We start from the raw sequence: 20,864 nt of genomic DNA, 5'->3' as shown, positions 1-20,864 counted from the left end.
ATAGTGGTCTTTTCACCCTTCTATTAGAGACACCAGCTGCTGCAGTCCTCAGATACACAACGGAGTGAAGGTTTACACATAATGTCACATGGAGATCTTCATCATTTGCTGTCAGATCATTCCTCATGCTTTTCTGATTCAGGGAAACACATGTGAACTCCATTTGATGCTGGAGCTGGAGCACCGATTCACCTCTGCAGACTCTGATGAACTGGAATGTTACTGCTGCCCGCCACCGTCCAACGATCCAGATCATATTAGGTGGATGAGAAATTCAGCCTCCTCTCCTTCAGACTGAGCCTCTGGGCCTCACTGGGGGAGACCTTGTTCCTCCACAGCCTGAAAAGCACAATGGTGGTTCTAAACATGTTATATTCTTAATATTTTAAATGTACCTTAAAAACAAAACTAATTCAGCTGGTTTGAAACATGTAGATGGGTTAACCAAGACATTAAAAACTGTAGTGGGGGGGAAAAAGAGGGCGACACCATGACAGGAAGTTTACCTGATGAGCTGCAGAGCAGGACACGACTGTAAGGCTCGAACCAGGGCCTCCGCTCCACAAACACTCACAGCGTTCGACTCCAGACTGGGAGAAATAACAAACATACTGGACATTCATACCGTTCACTCAAAGTGTGAATGTGTGGTGATTAGGTCAGTGTACTGTAAGAGAAACTTAATTTACAGCAAGTCTAAACCCAAAGGAGCACATTGTATTGATTGCAGTGAAGACAAAATATAATCAAAGTGGGAAAAATGTACTTTGAGTCCCAAAGATTGAAGAAATGCAAAAAATGAGTGTGTGTGTGTGCATTCACAAACTCACTCTATTCTCTTCAGCTTCTGACAGAGAGGCATAACTCTGACCAGCTCCTCTGCCACTTTATCACCACAACTGTTCCATCCCAGACTAGAAACAGAGAGAGACGTCGCTGTGTAGCATCTCCAAACACAATCAATCCTTCTTAACATTCAGCTCACAGCTGACAAACTTCACACATTTGAATCATGTTTATGTCCCATATGCAGCGCCAAGAATGGGACGGCTTTGGAACCACCAACATTTATGCATAAATCACCCATGAAACGTGGTCTGATCGTCATCAAAGTCTCTATGTAGATTAATAACAATCAGATAGTATGTGAACCCTTTCACAAATGACCTCTAAAAAAGCTACTAAGAGTCAGTTTTGCCCATCAACGAGTTGAAGCTGTAGTTCGTGGTTAGTTACGCCCTGTTCTGTAAAGAAACACATGAAAAGGATTGGTACCCGACACTCATGTGTTTGAGATAACTGCTGTGAATAAAACAAAAGCATGCGATTGTTTTCATGTGACCATTTCATGAAGATGTGGCTTCTCTAGTTTATTAGTGATTGTATCATTAGACTTTGAAGAATATCAGAGAACATTTCGTGACAAAACGTCCAAGGTGTTCACTCAGTGTTTCTGTATATGACGCTGCGTTTGAGCTCTGTCACGCCAGAGAGTTGTGAGTGAAATGTCGTCACACAGTGTTGTGATTGTAAGCGGTAATGAAAGCAGGCTACCACTGGATCCAAAAACAACAGAGATGGTTCCACAGAGCACACAGATGATGTTTTCAACTGTTGGAGCTACAACAATGGCCTTGGGTATTTAACCCTGTTAACACAGTCCACCAGATAGATCGATAGAGCACATGTATAAGTCAAAGATCACCAGTTGAGCTCAAGGTAAACCCTTGCTGACATCCTGCTGATTTACTTTGCTGCCTCTTGATTGATTGCATGAATACAAGAGGAATGTGTTTGAACACTTAGAATCTCATGCTATTTGATGCCAGTAAACTGCGCACTGTCGTATTGTGAACCTTTGAAGAGATACTTGAGCAATCTGTAATATTTGTCTTCATCATTATTTACTGAAAATGTATTATGCGATCCTTTTAAATCTTACCCCACATCCTGTATGAGGGGACAGTGGGCCAGACTGGCAGCTACAGGACACAGCTCTGAGGTCCCAACAGAGGTCAGACTGCCAGACCATACGAGAAAAGAAACATTATCGTTGTTATCACAGCTCGTAATCAGTACATCTCGTCATCCATCAGGGTTGCGGTTTCCAAAACAGCGGGAGAAGCTTGAGAGTCTTACTAGATCTTGGTGAGGTTCTTCATGCACATCATCGCTTCGGACAGGCTCACTGATCCTTCATGTCCGATCCTGTTCTCTGAAATACTAGAAAAAGACACACATGTGCATAAAGCAGTGATTGTCAACTGGTGGGTCGCGACCCAAAGGTGGGTCGCGGACCCGTTTTCAGTGGGTCGCGGGCCTTTGCCTGAAAAAAAATGAATAAATCCTGTGCTTTTATTTTGAAGGGGATTTTTATGCAGCGGAGTGCCGTCTATTCACACTCCATACCAATATTTGGCGTCAATGCCTTGTAATGCTAATATCAGCAGAGGATAAACTGACAACTATACCTCTGTCAAATGACACTTTGTAAATAGACAAACTGAAGACATGTCGGATGACATCAAACAGACCACATCTCAAATTAAGGCAAGTGGTCATTTTACATTACAAATGGTCGAATCTACAGACATACAAACAAAACAGTTTTACTCGTTTATGTGAAACGTGTGGGACGGGGACTGACAGGAACAATTTATCTGCACAAGAGAGCTCCCTACTACCACGACTAAAGAGGACAATTTCAGCTCGGGTTCAAACTGCACCATCTTTTCATTAAATACATTTGAGAAGTTGAAAATGTTCCTCGATTTGGGTCGCGGCTTGTCATTAAGGGGTGATGGTGGGTCCCGCAGCCAGACCAGTTGAGAACCACTGGCATAAAGGACATAAGCCTCAGGACACTTGTGACAAATTATACGTCAACAAGACATTTGAGTGCGTGTGTGACTTACTCCAGCACGGTGATGTGTGTCAGTGATGGTAGAACAAGGGCCATCCTGGCAGCAGTGAGATCGCCGAGACTGTTGCTAGGCAGACTGTGAGAAAGCACAAACAGATGTTTTCAGTCTGGACTGATATATGTCTAATTTACAAAATACAAACGACAGAAATAATACAATGATAAATAATACAGCTGAAGAGTTTACATGGAAGAATGTTTTGCAGCAATGAACACGAATTGATGTTTACATGTGGAAAAAAAAAAGTGTTGATTGGACCAATAGGAGACTGGGAGTCACTGATTGCAAGCACAAGCGGTGCAAGCGTGAATGAACACATGACATAATTTACACCTCTTACATTGTTCTTTCAAAACAGCATTTACAGGAATGAGCCACATATAAAAACATGTCCTTACTGGAGCTCTTCCAGGTGAGTACAGCTGTTCAAAGCCTCCAGTAGCATGTCTCCAGATTGGTCGCTGATAAGGTTCTTTGATAGACTGGAAGCAGACACATGGACACACACACACACACGACAGTAAAAGTAAAATAGTTAGAGATTCAATAACTAGGAGGCAGTATGCATAGCCATCTGTCAGTGTCTTCTTTGATACCATCGCTTGGTGGTGCTACGGTCACAAATGATAATCAAGGGCCATGAAGCGAGCAGCAGCAGACATAACACACTATAAAGGCAAGACTGGTTCATTTAAACAGCACATTTCAAACACAGATGTAGCACTATGTGAACGTTTTTAAAATAGTATAAAATAAACAGATACAACATTTTTTTTTTTTAAATGAAACAACAACAACAACAACAACAACAATAATAATAAAGACAGATAAAAATAGCAAAATAAAAGTGCAAGATGTGAAAGCTAAAAGATATACCAGTACAACAGCAATACCACAGGCAATGAACAAATAAATGCAGCCACACCGAATGAGGCCACACTCGTCCAACATTTGAAAAAGGAAACACGAGCTGCTAATGGCAGCTGGTCCCCATAAAGAAGGTGATGACAGTCCAATAACATGTCAAGCAGTGGGCATGCCTATGATTGTTAGCTTCATTTGAATTCATTAATGTTGCCAATGAAACCGAAGCAGCCAATATTTGTATCACGTTACATTATTAAGCAAAGGAAAGGAAAGTGATTGGTTTTATTAAGGAACACGTGATTTTTTATCACATCTTGTCTTGATAAAATTGCATGAAAAGTTCCCATGAAAGGACAAAACCTGGCGATAAATACCTTAATAATATTGTTCTTTTTTATTATAATTGCTATCGTTAAGTCAGATTTTTAACAGTGTATATGCTATGGTTTAAGTATCTGTACATATTCTTTTTCCTATTTAATTTTCACTCTAATTCAACTTACGTGTTTTTAGTCTTGTCAATCATTTTTAAAGCACGTTGAATTGAATTAGTTTGAAAGGTGCTATAAAGATAAAACTTGATTGATTGATTGATTGACAATAATGCAGTTATTTGGGCGATGAATAAAGCTTGTAACTTCTAAACTGACTACGGCTCTCACATCAAAGACAATCCAGTAAACAATACACAATATATCTATATTTATCTCCAAAAGATTTTGAAACGTGACACATTAACAAAAATCAGTTGATAAAAGACCAGACATGACTGTAAGTGCCCATCACAGGGTTAAACTACCCTTGTATTGCCGAGGACCTTCCTGCCTACCTGATCTTTCTGAGCTCCGTCCAGACAGGAAGGAGTCTGGTCAGCTCTTCTATTCCTCCAGCGGCCATCCTCCAGCCCTCTAACCTGACACGACAACACATCCGACATCACCTTTTATGACGGTCTAAAATTCAGTTAATCGTATTTCTTTACGTGCAGCATGCTCACTCTATCTCCTGCATTCGTGTGAGTCCCTCCATAGCAGCTAGGAGATCTAGCACACCGTTTGCTTGTGTTGGTCCCATCGCTGTGACAATCTTATTTAGCCTGGCAGACACACACACACACACACACAAAATGCATAAACAAAGGGTGGAATTTACTGCTCAAACGAGCAATCAAATGCTCAGTGGAATTGTTGAATTGGTTCCAAACTAGTAGGTGATATCTGTCACATGAGGAGGATGTTTACTAACCCATGTAAAGCTGATATGTGTATTTATATTATGTATAAACAGCACTGACATCGATCTGGAGTCAGTGCCCCCCCCCAATACAGATTTATGTGAAGCCGATGACAAGCCGGTATGCCGTGCTGACAGTACCAGGGGCTGTAATGTGAGAGTGAGAGTGAGCTTTGGAAATTAAGTGGGAGCAGCAATTCATAAATAGACCCGATTATTAGAGAGGCACTGGTTATGCGTTAGTGAAGTGCATGCGTGTAACTGTAGTTGTAAATGTAAAAGCGGCTGTCTGAATTAGCTTGGCGGGCTTAGCTCCATATATTAGATAAATACTTAATGCGTACATATAAACAGGCAGCATTACCCTCAATTATCCTTCATAATCACACAGAAAGGTCAGAGGTTCTAATGAGGACGCTGCAGTAGACCAGATGGTGTTTCTTACTTGAGACTGCGTATAGAGATGGTTTTCCTTAGTGCTTGTGCCAGGCACATCCTGCTCTCATCGTTCAGCTGCAAGCAGTCCAGACTTGGGAACAAACACACAAATGCACACACTCTATATTCAGACATGTTTGTGCACACGTTCATTCATTCATATGCCTGTGTGTGTGTGTGTGTGTGTGTGTCTCTTACCAAAGGCCCTCCAGACTGACACACTCTCTCAGTACTGTGATGAGCTGCAGCCCTCCAGACGCTGACCACTCACAGTGAGACAGACTAGAGAGGACAAGTCCAACAGTAGTACTCATGTTTATATACTTAATGAGATGGTTGAACATGTTTCAAACAAACCAATCAGCACTGTATAAGCACTTTATAGATGTTACATGGTGGCGATCGATCCGTTCATGTCATTTTCACTTCTTCATTGCTATCATTATGCTGAATGTGAAATGCTTACTTGAGTGATTTTAGGCGAGGCAACATTCTGGTCATAATCTGGGCTGCTGTGTCACGAATCACATGACCTGACAGACTGGGAGAGGGGAAAAACATGAAGATTTCATTTGAATTCATAAACATGTCAAGCAGTGCGAGATCTTTGATTATATTGAAATGAAATGCTCCAGACAGGTCATAAAATGTGTAGCTCACTTTAAGCACTGAATGGCTGTAGCCTGCAGCAAGGCCTCTGACAGCTTCTGAGCCAATGGCACAGAAGCCTCTTTGGAACCAATACTACAGATGACAAAAGTAGTCGATTGGCATGCTAAAACTTTAAAACAGACATTTATAACGGCGTCCAATGTGAAAAAAAAAGCTCTCACCTGAGAGAAGTGAGATTTGGCAGCGAGGGCAGGACAGAACAGAGAAACTCAGCTCCCTCTATGCCCAGGCTGTTGTGGGAAAAACTGTGAATAATGAGCGCAAACAGGATTTATTTACTTCCTCTTTTGTTTTGTTTTACAAATATGTCTCTCTTGCAACTGCCTTGTGCATATTATATTCATACAGGAAATAGAGAGTACTAACTCCAGCTCTGTCAGTAAAGGACACCTCGGGATGATGCTCTTCATAGATGCAAGGTGAGACCCCTCTACTGCACAGTCAATGAGGCTGGAGGAGAGGAGAGGAGAGGAGAGGAGAGAGTTTACTTCCTCCAGGACCTGGCCTGGTAGCATTCTTTCTCCTGCTGTTATCAGCTACTGGGACAGTAAGTTTGGCTCTTTCATCTCCCCCAAAACATTTGGGAATATCTTGTTTTCTGTCAAAATGAATAACGATTCTTAAGGTGCAATTTATGCAAACGTTTTGTTTCGTTAGACCACAATTTACGAACACTATGCTCATGTCAGAGGAAGGATGTCTTTACCGGGCAAAGCCTGATTTGTTTTCGAGAGATGGAAGGGTCATTGCATTCCATTATTTATATTTTCTAAAAGCAAGCTACCATGAAGTTGATATTATGCCAGTAGAACAGTGGGGCTGTGATGGAGTTCTGCATCACTGCTCGGTATTAGCTTTGCTATCCGATGTTTAGTATAGAGCAAGTAAACGTGAAAAAGTGAGTCATCACTAAAAACACAAAAACAAGTGAAATGTAGATCAATCAGATCACAGACCCCCCCCCCCCACCAGATATAAATAAGACGTCAGTGGGAGGGTACTTTATTTAAATATGCAATCTAAATATATCACCTGACTGAGGTCAGTTCAGTGGACTTCATCAAAGACAGATGCAGCGTGGTGTGGTGAACCCTGCAAAGTAAATGCATATAGTACTGTCAGTTAAACATGCAAACAGACATATGGCGATGTGCGCATTCTAAAGTGAGTTTAAATGTTTGAACATGTCTTTTACTGCATCGAGTGTACAGTTTCCCAACGTGTGTGCATATCTAACCTGATAGTGTGTATGTTGCTGCTGAGATCCACACAGCGGCACAACAAACTAACAGCTTCCTCAGATCTGATCCAACGTTCCTCAATACTGGCAAGAAAGAAACAAGTGTGATACAGCTCAGTGTTTTCACAATTACACCAGTTCATTCAACTATTTAGTCAGAAACACATTATGGATTGCATGCTGAGAAAAAGCAAAGCTAAAAAGATTAGAGAGGGTATGCAATCGCAACTTGCTCTCAGGTTAATAACTTGCTAGGGTTGAAGTGGAAGAAACAAGCTACATACTAAATATTCCCGTATACTGTACTCCTTCTCACCTGATGCCGAATCCTCTCGGACTGCTGTTTAACAGTTTCACAAAGTCTTCAATCCAAACCGACTGCAGCAAATTGTTCTTCAGCCTGTGGACAAACCTCAGAGTCATAAAATGAACTGGACAACCTGAGACACACAAGTCAGTGGATGTCCTACTGATCATTTCTATTGATATAAAGAAATGTCAATAATAACAACAAAATAATTCAACACTTTCTCCGTCATCAACAACACTTAACAAGTCCGGTAATTATTTTTAAAGACAAAGAATTTTTCATTTAAACAATTACATTTGTATGTAAATGTCTTTTCCAAAACTCCTTAAAAGCTGAAGTTGTAGAGCAGCTTGTCATATGTTGAGAGCTGCAGTATAAAGTGGTGTGAAGATGGAGGTGTACTTACTCCAGTGTGATTGGACGGGGACTGACAGACACAATCTCTGCTAATCTGACCAGATGGTGACGTTCCAAACCACTATGTGTGACACTGGCAGAGAGGCAGAAAAGATCGGAGGGGAGAGAACAAAGAATCAAACAACACATGGAAACTTTTCAAAGGTGTATACTGACTGACAGAAGAACGCAATGTGCTCTGAAACCGTTAATCGACCTTTTCAGATGACAAAGAAAGAAAGAAACTTGATACTTCAGATGTATCTCGTGCTGAAATGTTATTATTAAGGATCAAACTGTGTAGAGATTTCCCTGAAAAATCTGTACAGGTATTTTAAGTTATAGAAATGAGTTCTGTAGAACATATGCCGTGTTGCCGTGCAACAAATGAGGTTAAAGGGACAGTTTGGATTTTATAAAGTGAGGTTGTATGAGGTCTCATCCACTACAGTAAACGGCTGTTTGCACGTCCCGATGTGTATTGTTTTACCTTGGCGTCAGACAGACCTTTCAAATGGGGAAATGAAGCCGTAATATCCATCTGTGCTCTCTTTAAAGCCACAAGACTACTTTAAGAACACAGTCATTTTACTTTGCAGGTAAAATTACTGTTTTTTTCAAAGGACTCCCCAAACAGGGAGTGTGCCCTCCGCTATCCACTGTAGGTAATACACCGACTATCGATAAGTACCTCATTCAACCCCACTTCATCAATCAAATGGAAAGCATCTGCACAATGACTCGCTAGTTACTTGTGCTGTTGTAATGATGGATTGGTATCCTACCTCAGCGTTTTTACACAACCTTCATGTTGTGTAAACCAGATGAGACATCTCTGCTCTGCTCCCAAACTACCGGCAGACATTTGAGTTCATGGACAAAGAGAAAGACAGGCAAGAATACGTTGTTCAATCTTACAGTTTTTTGTGCTTTCCACAATTAATTGAATTGCTTTTTCATTTTAGCCCTTTATTCACTCATTTCTACACTGCACAGTCCTACCTGACTTCTACACCAGAGACGTTGTCACAGGTACACAGTGTGTTGGTCACATCCAACAGCCCCTGCTGCGTCAGGCCATTGTTGCTCAAACTGTGCACGAGGACACATTAAAGACCAGCAAAGTGTTATTCTAGATTTATCCCATTTGTGTAATGTTACTATTACTACAATGAACTCTGTGATGAAAGTAACAATAGATATAAGACAGTAACAATAAACATAAATGTACAAGATTAAATATGGAACAGTAAACATTATTGTATGCATCAAATATACAATATAAATACTAAATACAATCACAATTATTGGAGAAATAGAAGGTTAATCATCTGCATATTCTATTTACCTATCTGCCAACAGTCTGGCTAAACAGACATATGTCGATCAGGCTCTCATCTATTAAATTAATTATTTTCTGAGTATTATTTTGTGGCATGCTACACCACAGGTCTAGCTGCATGTCTAAATGTATGAAACGGGGATTACTGAATTTCCCGTCTTTTATATTTCTAACAATCCCTTCAGTAAAAAAGTAGGTCCCCGTGTTTGATTTGTTAAATACAAATGAATATAGAACTGAAAATGGTCAAAATCAATATTTTACATAAAGTATCTTACTTTACATAGCTGGTGATTTTAAGCTTTTGTAGACAATCCACAAAATGCTTCACTCCTTCATCTTCCAGTTGGTTACTTGATAAACTGCAGTCAAAAGAAAGAATAACTCAGCATCCTCACCAATAGAGTGTAAGCAAGCACTGGTGCCGGTATTTATGGAAAGTAGATGTCTGTTAGCTAATGTGTGAGTAAGACTGGGTTTGTGTATGGCACGTACTCCAGGTCAGACAGTTGAGGACCCTGCTGTAGGATCTCAAGCAGTCTCTCCAAGTTGTCCCCTTTCAGGCTACAATGAGTTAACCTGTGTGTACACAGAGTCAGTGAGACATACAGGCGCTACATTAGGACATAAAGACAGGAAGTCAATGTCCTTAAAACCAACATTTCACAACAAGATAATCAATCACTTTTTCTTCTCGCAATTTCTTCTTTTTTGGTGAGTCTCAGTGGTTGACATTATGTGTGTTGCTTTAAAAGGTTGTTTCAGTTGAGCAGCTTAGACAGCAAAATGTAAAGCTGGCAGTGTATTTTTCTCTCAAACACAAAATATGACGGAATAAGATTAAAATAATGAAAATGTTATCTCCTATTTACAGTTTGAGAAATTGTAGATTTGCTGCAAAGAACACGCTAGACTGTATATCCTGTATGTACAATGAATGCTTGGACAAGTGATTAACTGAGCAATGTGAAACGCAAACACCCACAAAGATTTTATGTCAGCACACAAGTCAATTGCTTATCACAGACCTGCAGCTGGCTTGTTCTGCTTTCACACTATCAAACTGGATGAAGGATTCAGTGTCAGGCCTGAAGAAGAGGTTGAAGCAGTATTTTACAAAAACATTATCAGTGACAGATACTAATAAATTAAAGATTATAGATTTATTGCAGGGACAATTTCATATAATTACTCATATTAATTGAAGCCATAACAGAACAGACTGCCTGGATACCAAAGAAAAAGCTCAATACAAATCGTACCTGAGCTCCACTGCCACTCCACTGACTCGCTGACTGACAGTCAAACATCTGACCAACATCAGTGCTCCAGTGGTGGATGTGATGCTGTGGCTGACACTGAAGAAAAACAGGATAGAGTTGATTCAAATGAAATGTGAAGGCGGTAATTGATAACAATACAAGAGATAAATGCTGGGTTCAATCTTTAAAGGTCATGGTTTTAAATTAACTGGAGTAATAATAAGTAGTGCCATAAAAAAAAGAAAACATCTGTAACAGAATAAGTCAACAAAAGTAGTAATATAAAGAAGAATAAAAAAGAAAATAAACAAGTAAATAAAATATTTTTAAATATAAAGAAATAAACTAAAGAATATCTAAATGTGGAAAACGATGAAAGTGCCTGAAATTAATATTTTATATTTCGTTCTTTGTCTTTATATCTCCACATTTTTTATTTACTCAGGTATTTTATCTATTCCTCTTTTTATTTCTACAATAATTTTCCCCATTCTTTTATAGATTTGTTCATTTTTAGGGCACTCCTATGACCCCATACATTTAGAAACATGACGGCTTTAAAACAATCAACTGTGTGGTGAAGCTGCCAGTAGACTTATTAGAATGAAGCCCTTTTCAAAAGCCTCAGTATTGACACCCAGAAGGCAACAGCAGAGTGGTGGGTGAGTTCAAACTAGGACACCGCTTTTGGTTCATTCCAGGCCTAAAAGGTGTTTTTCTATTCAAACCATGGTGTCATTAACGCTTCATGCTGTTAAAACACTACATTAGGTTATGCCGTTATACCATTGCACACTGGTGAAGTGACACCGTGCTTGGTTTTGTAACAGCTGCAACAGATTTCCACATATTATTTTTCTGTCTTCCAAACCATCCGCACTAATTCATGCACGTGTGTACGACTTACTTGAGTCTCTGCAGTGACGTCATCTTGGGCAAGACCTTCAGCAGGTTCCCGATAGCCTTGTCCGTCAATGAGCTGTGAGACAAACTGCCACAAAATAAAAGTATATCAACGTCTACCTGTTCATAATCATGAAATATCAACGTGTGGATATACATTAATCCAACTCACTCCAACTCCAAATGGGAGCGACACTGGACCAATTGTCGACATAGTGTGGTTATTTTGGATGGTAGGAGGCTGCTCTTGTTTATCCTACAGCATTAAAGAAGAAGATTTGAATTTCTCATTTTAAAGTTATCACTTGTTAAAATACATAAAGTTATCACTGTTTGTATTTTAAGAAAGTCAAATGTGTGTTTTTCCTCAAACTCTTTATCAGCTTACTGTACCTGAACATCTTTTTCTGCTGTTTGTCATCCCTAAAGAAAGGGCATTTCATTTGTTTATCTGCTGACACATGAAAAAGCAGACAGCGGTATCCAGATGTGTGGAGGATTTCAGATTTTTTACCTTTTGTCAGGGCAGAACTTCAGGATCACCTGCTCTCTGTCTCCACCCCTATTAAAACAATTAGACACTATCAGATTCACAAAAACTGCACATTTGAACACAACTTGATAGTAAATGACCCCATTTTACCTTCAAGCAAATCATTACCATGCAAATGACTATGATACACTGTCTATTCCTCTATTTTATAAACAGACACAAATGATCTGTTAAATAGCATTTGTCTAACTGGCAACTCGCCATGTTGGTGAAACAGGTGCTCACTCTGTTGCTGCTGTAAATAAAAACATGAAATGTCTCAAATGTACAACAAAGAATACCTGATGTGGATTTGTGTTAAGTTGTTATGGGAGCACAAAGCACCAGCCAGCATCACTACCCCTTCCATGCCAATCCCATTGTTGCTGGCACTGTAAAGCACATAACAAAAACAATGAGCCAGGAGGAAGGACATCATTTCACTCCAAATAAGCCATTCATACGGAATAATGCCGCGAGGTAAACACAGCAGATGCCAGTGCTGACATATTTAGTTTGGAACCTGTTTGGTGACAAAATAACAGTTCCGCGTTTGCCAAATAACCAACAACAGTCTCATCTTTCATTTAAAACCCAATCAGATAAAAAATGTAAATCTTAATAAAAGCCACTCATTCTTATCAAATGCATATCTTGCAACCTTATATTGGATGATTGCTATAAAGATCCCCAGACAACTTCTAATGTTTTTAATTTTTTATTATTTTAGTGAAAGTCTTACTTTATTTCCTGGATGCAACTAAGACGGGGCAGGACGTCCAACAGTTTCCTCAGACCTTTGTTGCCTAAACAGTTACTGGACAGACTGAGACGAGAATGGGGGATTCAAATAATGTCAGAGACAAGAAAGGGTACAACATGGGTAGCTGCCAAAATAAAAGAAACACCCAAATGGATAGTTTGGATGTTTTGAAGTGAGGTTGTGTGAGGTACTTTTCCAGAGTAAGGGTATTACCAACAGTTGATAAATGTTGGCACACCCCCAGTGTTTAGAAATAGATGGGAGCACCAGCATGGAAGCAAAGCAATGTACTGCTGTGGACGGGGGCAGCAGCAAAACGTATCTTAGTCACCTAAAGAAAGTGTAAACTATATTTAGAAAATGGTGACGCTTTACCTTGCTGTCAGGCATTCTCTTCAAAGTTGCTGGACTCTTTTGACAAAAACAATAATTTTACCTCACGGAACACAGGGGTCGCTGGTCCCTGCTGTAGCGATCGGTTAGTTAGTTCGTGTTATTGTGTGACTTTGGTGAATTCAACCTAACCCTTTAAAACGCGAAAGTCACAAAATAAAACGAACGAACTAACCGACCGAGCCAGCGGTAGGCCAGCAACTACCGTGTTGCTGTAAGGTAAAATGACTATTGTTGTCTTGTGGCTTTGAAGAGAGGATGGGAAACTGCTTCAGTTCTCCATCTGAAAGGGCTGTCTAATGGCTCGGTAAAGCTTTGAAAATATTCTATATGTAGTGTACAGTTCAACTTGTATACGTTTGTTTAGGTTGGCCTTTCTTTTAGGTGACTAAAATACGTTTTGCTGCTGCCCCAGTCCACAGCTGCTCCTGTGCTGGTACTCCTGTCTGTTGCTCCATACTGTGGGCCTGCCGACTGCCATCTACTGAAGGTTATACACCGACTATGAATGAGTACCTCAAACAACCTCACTTCAAAAATTCTGAACATAGAGAGCCATGATGATTGCTGGAAAGGTACAGTGGCTCGGTTAAACATTCCACTGTCATTAATAACTATAAACTAGAGATGCATAAGTTGTTTGTGTTTTTGTTTCAACAGTGTGCATACAGATTATCACTAGCACTACTATACCATATTACTATTACCACTATATCTACTACGACTACTACTAGTACTAAATGGATGCTGAATGTCAACAGTGATCCTGCTTTAGCATGCAAGGAAAAATGAAAAGTAAGTGGATTATTTTTTGTGTATCTTACTCCAGCAAAGTGAGATCGGGGGAGGTTCCCAAAGTCCTCCACACTCTCTCCAGATGAGTCGGCAGCAGACCACAGCAGCTGAGGCTGACAGAGACAACAGATTAACATCATCATCATTTACGGACGTTTACATGTCTGAAGGGGATCTCTAAGATGAACCATCACTGCCATCTCTCTTAACTATAGTTGTATTACGAACAAACCTGCACAAGGCTAACCTGAACCCGTCAGATGGTTTGTTACACAGAACAGAGATGGATTTTTGTGTGATGTGCAATTCCTGGATCCTCGTGACATCACAAAAAATTCAGCTGCCGAGCAAGGTAAGAACATCGCTCCCCTCTGAACAAATAAAAACGATTGTTCTTCTGTATTAACTCCAAGCCCAAAAATGCAACAAAGGTCTGAAGGTCGGAATTGAACCAGAGAATTGCAGGTGTATGGCCCTGTAAGCACTTGGATCCCGAGGCGACCCGTATTTAACACATACCAGAGCAGTTTAGATACTTCATTCGTTGTTTCTCTCCCTCTAGAAAACACTATGGACACCTGAGCAGGACTCTGTAGTCTGAAACATAAAAAAAATACAGTCACATGGCAGTTATAACACCATTATTTAAGAATTAAAATAATATAAAATTGAGGCTCACCAATACAATGTTAAATGTTGCTGAAAGTTTTACACAGTGATGCAGAAAATTGGCATGACTGTGAGTAACCATAATTATGCATTTGTTAGTGCAGTACGTTTAAAGATGTGTGTATTTATATTGTCCGTACCTGATGTGAAGCTCCACCACAGCAGGACAATCAGACAGCAGAGCAGTCAGAATCACCAAACTCTCCACTGTTAAGCAGCTGTCATTCGCACTGACAGGAAAAGACATCTGAACGTCAACAAACTGCTGCTGTTCTGTTTTTATGGATGCTGAGCACTGTTCTTAGAACACTTGCCTATCCTTGACCACAACATATTACCGGTAAGTAGTTTATTAAGTAGTAGTAGTAGTAGCAGTACTGTATTCATGCTACGTTTTGGACAGCTAGGTGAAATATAGTATAACAATATGTAATTTTCTACAGCAAAATTTGTAAATAGCAGTCATATGCAGATTACATGTAGCTTGTATGTCACTCTTGTGCTTTGTCATGGGTAGTTTAGTATGAGTCCAGTCTTACATGATCTTTTTGGTGACGTTGAACTTCGGCAAAGACTGAGTCAGCATCCTCAGAGTTTCAACATCCAAGTGGCCTCCAGAAATACTAGGACGTAAACACACACGCAGTGCCAAATGAGTGCGGACTGTCCCATGATAACGTCCAAAATGTCAGTTGTGGTGAACCCTGCTCTGATGGAAAAACAGGAAGTGATGGCTCAAATAAAAAATAAAGAAACTTCGATACCAACATTGAATGCCTGATTGTAATTACTGTTCGGTTTTAAATGTGATGTGTTTAGTTGAGCCAGGAACAAGGCTAAAACAATACGTCAATAACTGGCCGTTGTTATTGTACTCAGTACTGCATGTGTTGGTATGTTGCATCATTGGTAAGGAGCATCCTGAGTTTTAAGAGGTGTATTTAGGGTTACTCACTTCAGGACAGCCAAGGCGGAGCAACGTGCTAATGACTTTGCAAGTTTTTGCATGTCAGGCTTGCTCCATTTCTGGTTCAACAAGCTGGAGAACAAATTGTAGCACAAGATTAATACATCAACAACAAACGAACAAACCAATTCAGCACATGAATTCAACTGACTGATCTGTCATTGATTCAGAGGTTGTTTCTGGCCAAGACTGTATAAAACAATGCTAATATAAAAATGCTAATAACAAGTCAAGGTTCAAGCACCTTGTTCAAATGAGGAGCAAAGTTATTCAAGGAAACTGGCTTAGCTAATAAAGATCTGGAAAGTGTTTTTATGACACGGGTGTTATTGTCTATTGTCTTACCAGATTGTTGGTTCAGACTTAGTTTTATGGCTGCAGAGGGGAAAGCATACACAAGGCAGAATTTCACTATTGGCAGTTTGATGACACACTGTATGGTTGATTACTGGTTTGTATTTACTCATTATGTTTTTCGAACATTAACCTCACCTGTTCAAATCAGAGTTTTGAGAGAAAGTGACTGTCAATTCCTTCATCCCACTGCAAAAACAAAACACACAAATGGCTGTGTAACAATGAATACTTGCTTACTTTTTGACCCTAACCCTTAGTCGCTTCGAGGTCTATAGAGTAAGTTTGTAAGACTCAAGGTTGCATGTGACAGAGAAAATGTGAAATTGTGAACTGTATATATATGTATGTGTGTGTGTGTGTGTGTGTGTGTGTGTGTGTGTGTGTGTGTGTGTGTGTGTGTGTGTGTGTGTGTGTGTGTTCATACTCTGCATGAACCTGCTGGATGTTCAAGAACGAAGACATTTTCCAGATGAGATAGTCCACTGCTTCCAGAGAGGCGTTGTTCCGACCCAACCTGCAAGGTGCGCAGACACAAGGTATCGGCTACAAATCTGTAAACATCTTGAGATATTGGGGTTATTGAAAAAAAGCATCTCATTGGCATGAAGTACTTACTTCACCAAAACCAGTTTTGGTTGTTTGGTGAAAATGTCAGCGATGTGTTTGATCCCTCCGTCTTTCAGATTGTTGTCACTCAGGCTGCAATGTAAAAACAAGAGAATGGTGTTAAAGTTTAGACCTGCACCCAAGTATAAGGACGTACAACCCAATCTAGTCAGACACACAATAATCTGTTCACACATTGCCTCAATAGAACTGTCAGAAGACATGTTATTTGATGTAGCAGGGAAATTATGTTGAAGCAGATATACTTGATTTCAGTGACGTGTGGACAGCTCGGTAGAGCAGAGGCCAAACTCGCCGCTCCTGTGGCAGTCAGACTGGCACCACAAAACCTTAAGAGGACAAAGACCAAAACATTTAAAGAATCAGGCACGCACTGTTGTGAAGGTGTTAAGTGCTGATTTCCACTACATCCCTTATAGTAATTGCATTCATGTGTGTATAGTCTGGAGAAGGTAAACAACCGACACCACTCTTGATAAGCTTTGTACGAATTAAAGAGAGAATAGAGTAGGAAGCAGACGCGTAAAAAAATCAACTCACTCTAGTTTCCTCAGGGTTGTGAATTTGGGCAAAATGGAGGACAACTTCTCAGCGAACTTGTCGTCGTACTTGCGGCCACGAAAACTGAAGGCACACAAACAGTGAAATGAAACAATCATCAACCAAAGCTTCATGTTGTATTGGGAACTGAGATGCAAAGACTCCCTTAAAAGATGTCCAATGTGTTCACCAAATGGGATTCAGATCAACATTATGTAATGCTATGAACAACCAAATGAAGCACAACTCTGCACAGCACAAACATAAAGGGGACAAATACGTTGGATATGGATATCAGTGCAAGAATGGGAAAATCTGTGACAAAAGTTTTAAAAATGTCTGGTTAATACCAAACATAGACTCATGTATTATCAGATTATGGGGATCTCATTTTCACGTTTTGGAAGTGCACACACTTGAATTTAATTTTGAACTTTATTCATGAAGAGAAGGTAATGTCAAAAACACTACAGAGCATTCAGTAATTACACAGGAACCCCAAATATCTATATTGGAAGATGTACAAATGCTCAAAGAGTTTATACTGTTAATGTTGACAGCAGCAACTAATTTATATGAATTAACTGGAAAACTAAGCTCTCACCTTCAATAAAACAATGTGTAGAGAACTACTGTCACCCCAGAATAAATAATGTACGATATCAAAGAGCAACCCATGAAATTTGACGAAGAAGATAAAAAAATAGAGCTGTAGTTATCTCTGTAGAAAAATACATTTCTGTGTATGTACTAGAAGTTCCCTAAAAAAATCTGTAAAAATATACAGGGATGGGTCAAATGCAGGAGTCAAATTCCGGGTATGTATAAAATGTATATGACAATATAAATGGTTTCTTCTTTTCTTCTTTCTTCTAAGCTATGATGGAATGTTGGTATTTATGGTTATGGTTTAAGTTGAGAGGTTGCTGAATATGTTTGTGTGCTGTGGTGAAGGGATGGGGCACAGGAATGAGCAAATGTTTTAATAATGAATGTATTGACACATAAAAAAAAAAAAAGTCAATGGAAAGAGACTTAGCCAACCATGAGAACACAGCAGGAAATAAAGAGCTTCAGTTAGATTCACAGTATGTGGGACAGGTGGCCAATCAGCTGAGGAATGCTGACGGCAAAGCCACACTCAGCACTGCTGTTCAACTGCTCTCTAAACATCCGGAAGCCAAACATAGGATTTCAGAGTCTCAAAAGCTCAACACCCTTCGCCTCAGTGTTTAATTACATAATGTTACAAGGGCAGTTACAAACTGCTCAAGTGCACTATGCCTTTGGTCATGAAAATAGATCCTAGCCTTGCATGCACAAATGCTAGGTGTTAACATTTTGACTGTTAACACCTTACATAACTAGTGACGTCTATTAATGGGAAAATCCCCCAATATGATTTTAATTAGAGCAAATTTAGCCTCTGAAGCTATTTTCAATTAAAAATGTCCGTGTCTGTGTGTGTGCGTGCGTGCTGATGCCATGTATGTTTTGCTCGTGTGAGTAGTTGTGTGGACTTACCTGAGGGAGTGAATGTACTGACACTTGGGCAGGACATCTAAACACTCAGTCTCCATTGAGCATGCTCCAAAGTCCAATCCAATGCCATCATCACCTGCTGAGTTAACTACAAATGCCAGAGCATCAATATCATTAGGTAGTAGCCGGATGTTGCGCAGCTCCAAGGTGGGTCTCGTACCCACAACCTGCTTAGCTAGATGGTGGTCCTGGCTCTCCTGAACACAGTGGCAAAGCTCCAATATCTGGGAAGATATGTGAGAAGGAAGGGTCAGTAAGGAAAGAGCAGGGTTTAAAAGTTAAATCATACATTTGTCAGAATTCACCTTTGGTCCAGTCAGGGTGTTGCTGTGACAAAGGTTTTTTAGCAGTTTCAGAACAAGGGTTTGTCTTTTTTGGACCCAATTTTGGCCCCCTGTTCCACCAGGGGTCCTGGCTAATTGAACTAAGGCTGGAGTGCAGTATGAGGAGGCCAGACCACATACAAACAGATGCAGGGAGTCAGTAAAGACTGTCCTCTGGTCTGACTTGGTCGTCCAGCGAGTTCTCAGACTGAATCTGAGAGAGCAGTGGGGAACAAGATAGAGCAAAGTCAGCATGCATTCTGACAGTCGCTCCTAATGTGGATTTTGTGTTCTCTGGTATCACAAAGAGCTTGCGAAGAAATAACTTCAACTTAAAATGTGTGTTTACAGGGATATAAATAGGGTTTTAGTAACAATCATTAGTAAAAACAACACACTTTTGCAGTTAAAAAAAACGATTCAGCTTGTGTGTTTAAAAGTGCTGATTAAATGCAGTATGGACTTCAAGCTAGTCGGTTAGTCCTGCCGATTTGTCTTTTAATTGACTGGTGAAGTAGTAGCAACACACTCTCTCTATCTGACAATAATCTGCAGAAAGAAACACACCATTCATTTGATTTATCATGTGGCCGTTAACAGTTCAGGCTTTTATGAGGTGTTTACTGTTAGACATTTGCTGTCAGTGAACCCCACCTCTGCTGGCCCAGTACGCTCCACTACTGTCATCGGACCATGAATCAGTGAATTCCTGGCCTCCTTTTAAGGAGAGAGGTCATATTGTGCTCAATTTACACTGTCAATCTTGTTCCCTGGCTGGGTTATTCCTGATATGTGTCTGGTAGAGTGTTACATGATATGCTAAATTTCTATACTACTCTGCACCTCGTATCGTTATTCAGATAATTGATTAAGGTGAGTTTTAGGTGTGTGTGTGCGTGTGTGTATATACAGTACATAAACCTAAAACTTGATTTATCAACCTTAGGTACGGTTCTATTTTGGTGACAGTGCACACACAGCATAAACAAGATGGAATTTTCATGACATGATATGGGTGGACTGGTGTAAACAGATGACGTTTCATTCAAAGGAAGAAGTGCAAAGCTTGGTGTTGATATTAACAAAATAAAGAGAATGAGAAATACAGTACATGCTACGGATCCATTTTTCAAATAAAACACCAGTTGTGGTGAATTGTAATTATTATCGATTCCATGTACAGGACCAAGCACCGTTCCATTTGGCTTCACTGAACTCAGTTCCCTACCTCTTCTTGAGCTGCATGTCACGAACATCAGAACTTGTCATGATTCTGAGTGCAGCCAAAAACTCCTGTAAGGTCAGATGAGTGAAGCAGTAGGAGTTGACAGGTATCCCATCCTCACGTCTGAGCTCCACCTGACGATATGCAGGAACATAATATTTATTATGTCACTAACAAGACCAAACGTTTTCAGCTACAACAAAGTTATTTTAACTCATCCTCTGGAAACAATGAATATCAGGGTTACCATTCCTTGACCCATTCTGCAAGCAAGGCAAACAAATAATACCAGTTTAGAAATGTAGCTGTGGTTATTAATGTAGCATTGTGACGACAGAACTCAAACCTATAACACGTTTTTACATTTTTAGCCACAACTTTTAATGCGCTGCTCCTGTTGCATCACTTGTATATGCCCACGGAGGCTCTAACTATGGTTGTTCATGCTACACAGAGGAGCAGATATTCCAAGCAGGGTGACTTTAGCCGGGAGAGGGTTGTAATACAATATTTGGCTCGCTTTCTCTACACACACACATAGCGA

At 40.0% G+C, this 20,864-nt stretch overlaps 1 protein-coding gene across 1 annotated transcript in view; it reads right to left on the bottom strand.

Moving 5' to 3' along the window:
- Positions 1-244: 244 nt before the first annotated feature.
- Positions 245-20,864, bottom strand: part of nlrc5 (NLR family, CARD domain containing 5) — a 32,127-nt gene continuing 11,507 nt past the window's right edge. Inside the window, exons 9-53 of the mRNA XM_079292303.1 lie at positions 20,324-20,454; positions 19,078-19,309; positions 18,755-18,996; positions 17,231-17,314; positions 16,936-17,019; positions 16,679-16,762; positions 16,488-16,577; positions 16,199-16,249; positions 16,052-16,081; positions 15,695-15,778; positions 15,279-15,362; positions 14,880-14,969; positions 14,590-14,667; positions 14,100-14,183; positions 12,862-12,945; positions 12,422-12,511; positions 12,102-12,149; positions 11,981-12,010; positions 11,760-11,843; positions 11,592-11,675; positions 10,685-10,780; positions 10,451-10,510; positions 9,918-10,001; positions 9,701-9,784; positions 9,083-9,172; positions 8,866-8,931; positions 8,091-8,174; positions 7,691-7,774; positions 7,372-7,458; positions 7,167-7,226; positions 6,501-6,584; positions 6,296-6,379; positions 6,123-6,206; positions 5,929-6,003; positions 5,661-5,744; positions 5,470-5,553; positions 4,789-4,887; positions 4,621-4,704; positions 3,323-3,406; positions 2,916-2,999; positions 2,140-2,223; positions 1,943-2,020; positions 831-914; positions 507-590; positions 245-339 (exon numbers count right to left, since the gene is read on the bottom strand). Of these exons, the coding sequence (XP_079148429.1) occupies positions 258-339; positions 507-590; positions 831-914; positions 1,943-2,020; positions 2,140-2,223; positions 2,916-2,999; positions 3,323-3,406; positions 4,621-4,704; positions 4,789-4,887; positions 5,470-5,553; positions 5,661-5,744; positions 5,929-6,003; positions 6,123-6,206; positions 6,296-6,379; positions 6,501-6,584; positions 7,167-7,226; positions 7,372-7,458; positions 7,691-7,774; positions 8,091-8,174; positions 8,866-8,931; positions 9,083-9,172; positions 9,701-9,784; positions 9,918-10,001; positions 10,451-10,510; positions 10,685-10,780; positions 11,592-11,675; positions 11,760-11,843; positions 11,981-12,010; positions 12,102-12,149; positions 12,422-12,511; positions 12,862-12,945; positions 14,100-14,183; positions 14,590-14,667; positions 14,880-14,969; positions 15,279-15,362; positions 15,695-15,778; positions 16,052-16,081; positions 16,199-16,249; positions 16,488-16,577; positions 16,679-16,762; positions 16,936-17,019; positions 17,231-17,314; positions 18,755-18,996; positions 19,078-19,309; positions 20,324-20,454 (3,921 nt within the window). The 3' untranslated portion in view covers positions 245-257. The remainder of the gene's footprint in view (positions 340-506; positions 591-830; positions 915-1,942; positions 2,021-2,139; positions 2,224-2,915; positions 3,000-3,322; positions 3,407-4,620; positions 4,705-4,788; positions 4,888-5,469; positions 5,554-5,660; positions 5,745-5,928; positions 6,004-6,122; positions 6,207-6,295; positions 6,380-6,500; positions 6,585-7,166; positions 7,227-7,371; positions 7,459-7,690; positions 7,775-8,090; positions 8,175-8,865; positions 8,932-9,082; positions 9,173-9,700; positions 9,785-9,917; positions 10,002-10,450; positions 10,511-10,684; positions 10,781-11,591; positions 11,676-11,759; positions 11,844-11,980; positions 12,011-12,101; positions 12,150-12,421; positions 12,512-12,861; positions 12,946-14,099; positions 14,184-14,589; positions 14,668-14,879; positions 14,970-15,278; positions 15,363-15,694; positions 15,779-16,051; positions 16,082-16,198; positions 16,250-16,487; positions 16,578-16,678; positions 16,763-16,935; positions 17,020-17,230; positions 17,315-18,754; positions 18,997-19,077; positions 19,310-20,323; positions 20,455-20,864) is intronic.

Source organism: Melanostigma gelatinosum (assembly GCF_949748355.1).
Source record: "Melanostigma gelatinosum genome assembly, chromosome: 1".
NCBI classification, from domain to species: domain Eukaryota; kingdom Metazoa; phylum Chordata; class Actinopteri; order Perciformes; family Zoarcidae; genus Melanostigma; species Melanostigma gelatinosum.
Note: the sequence above shows the minus strand (reverse complement) of the source record. Positions and strands in the feature narration are given on the sequence as shown.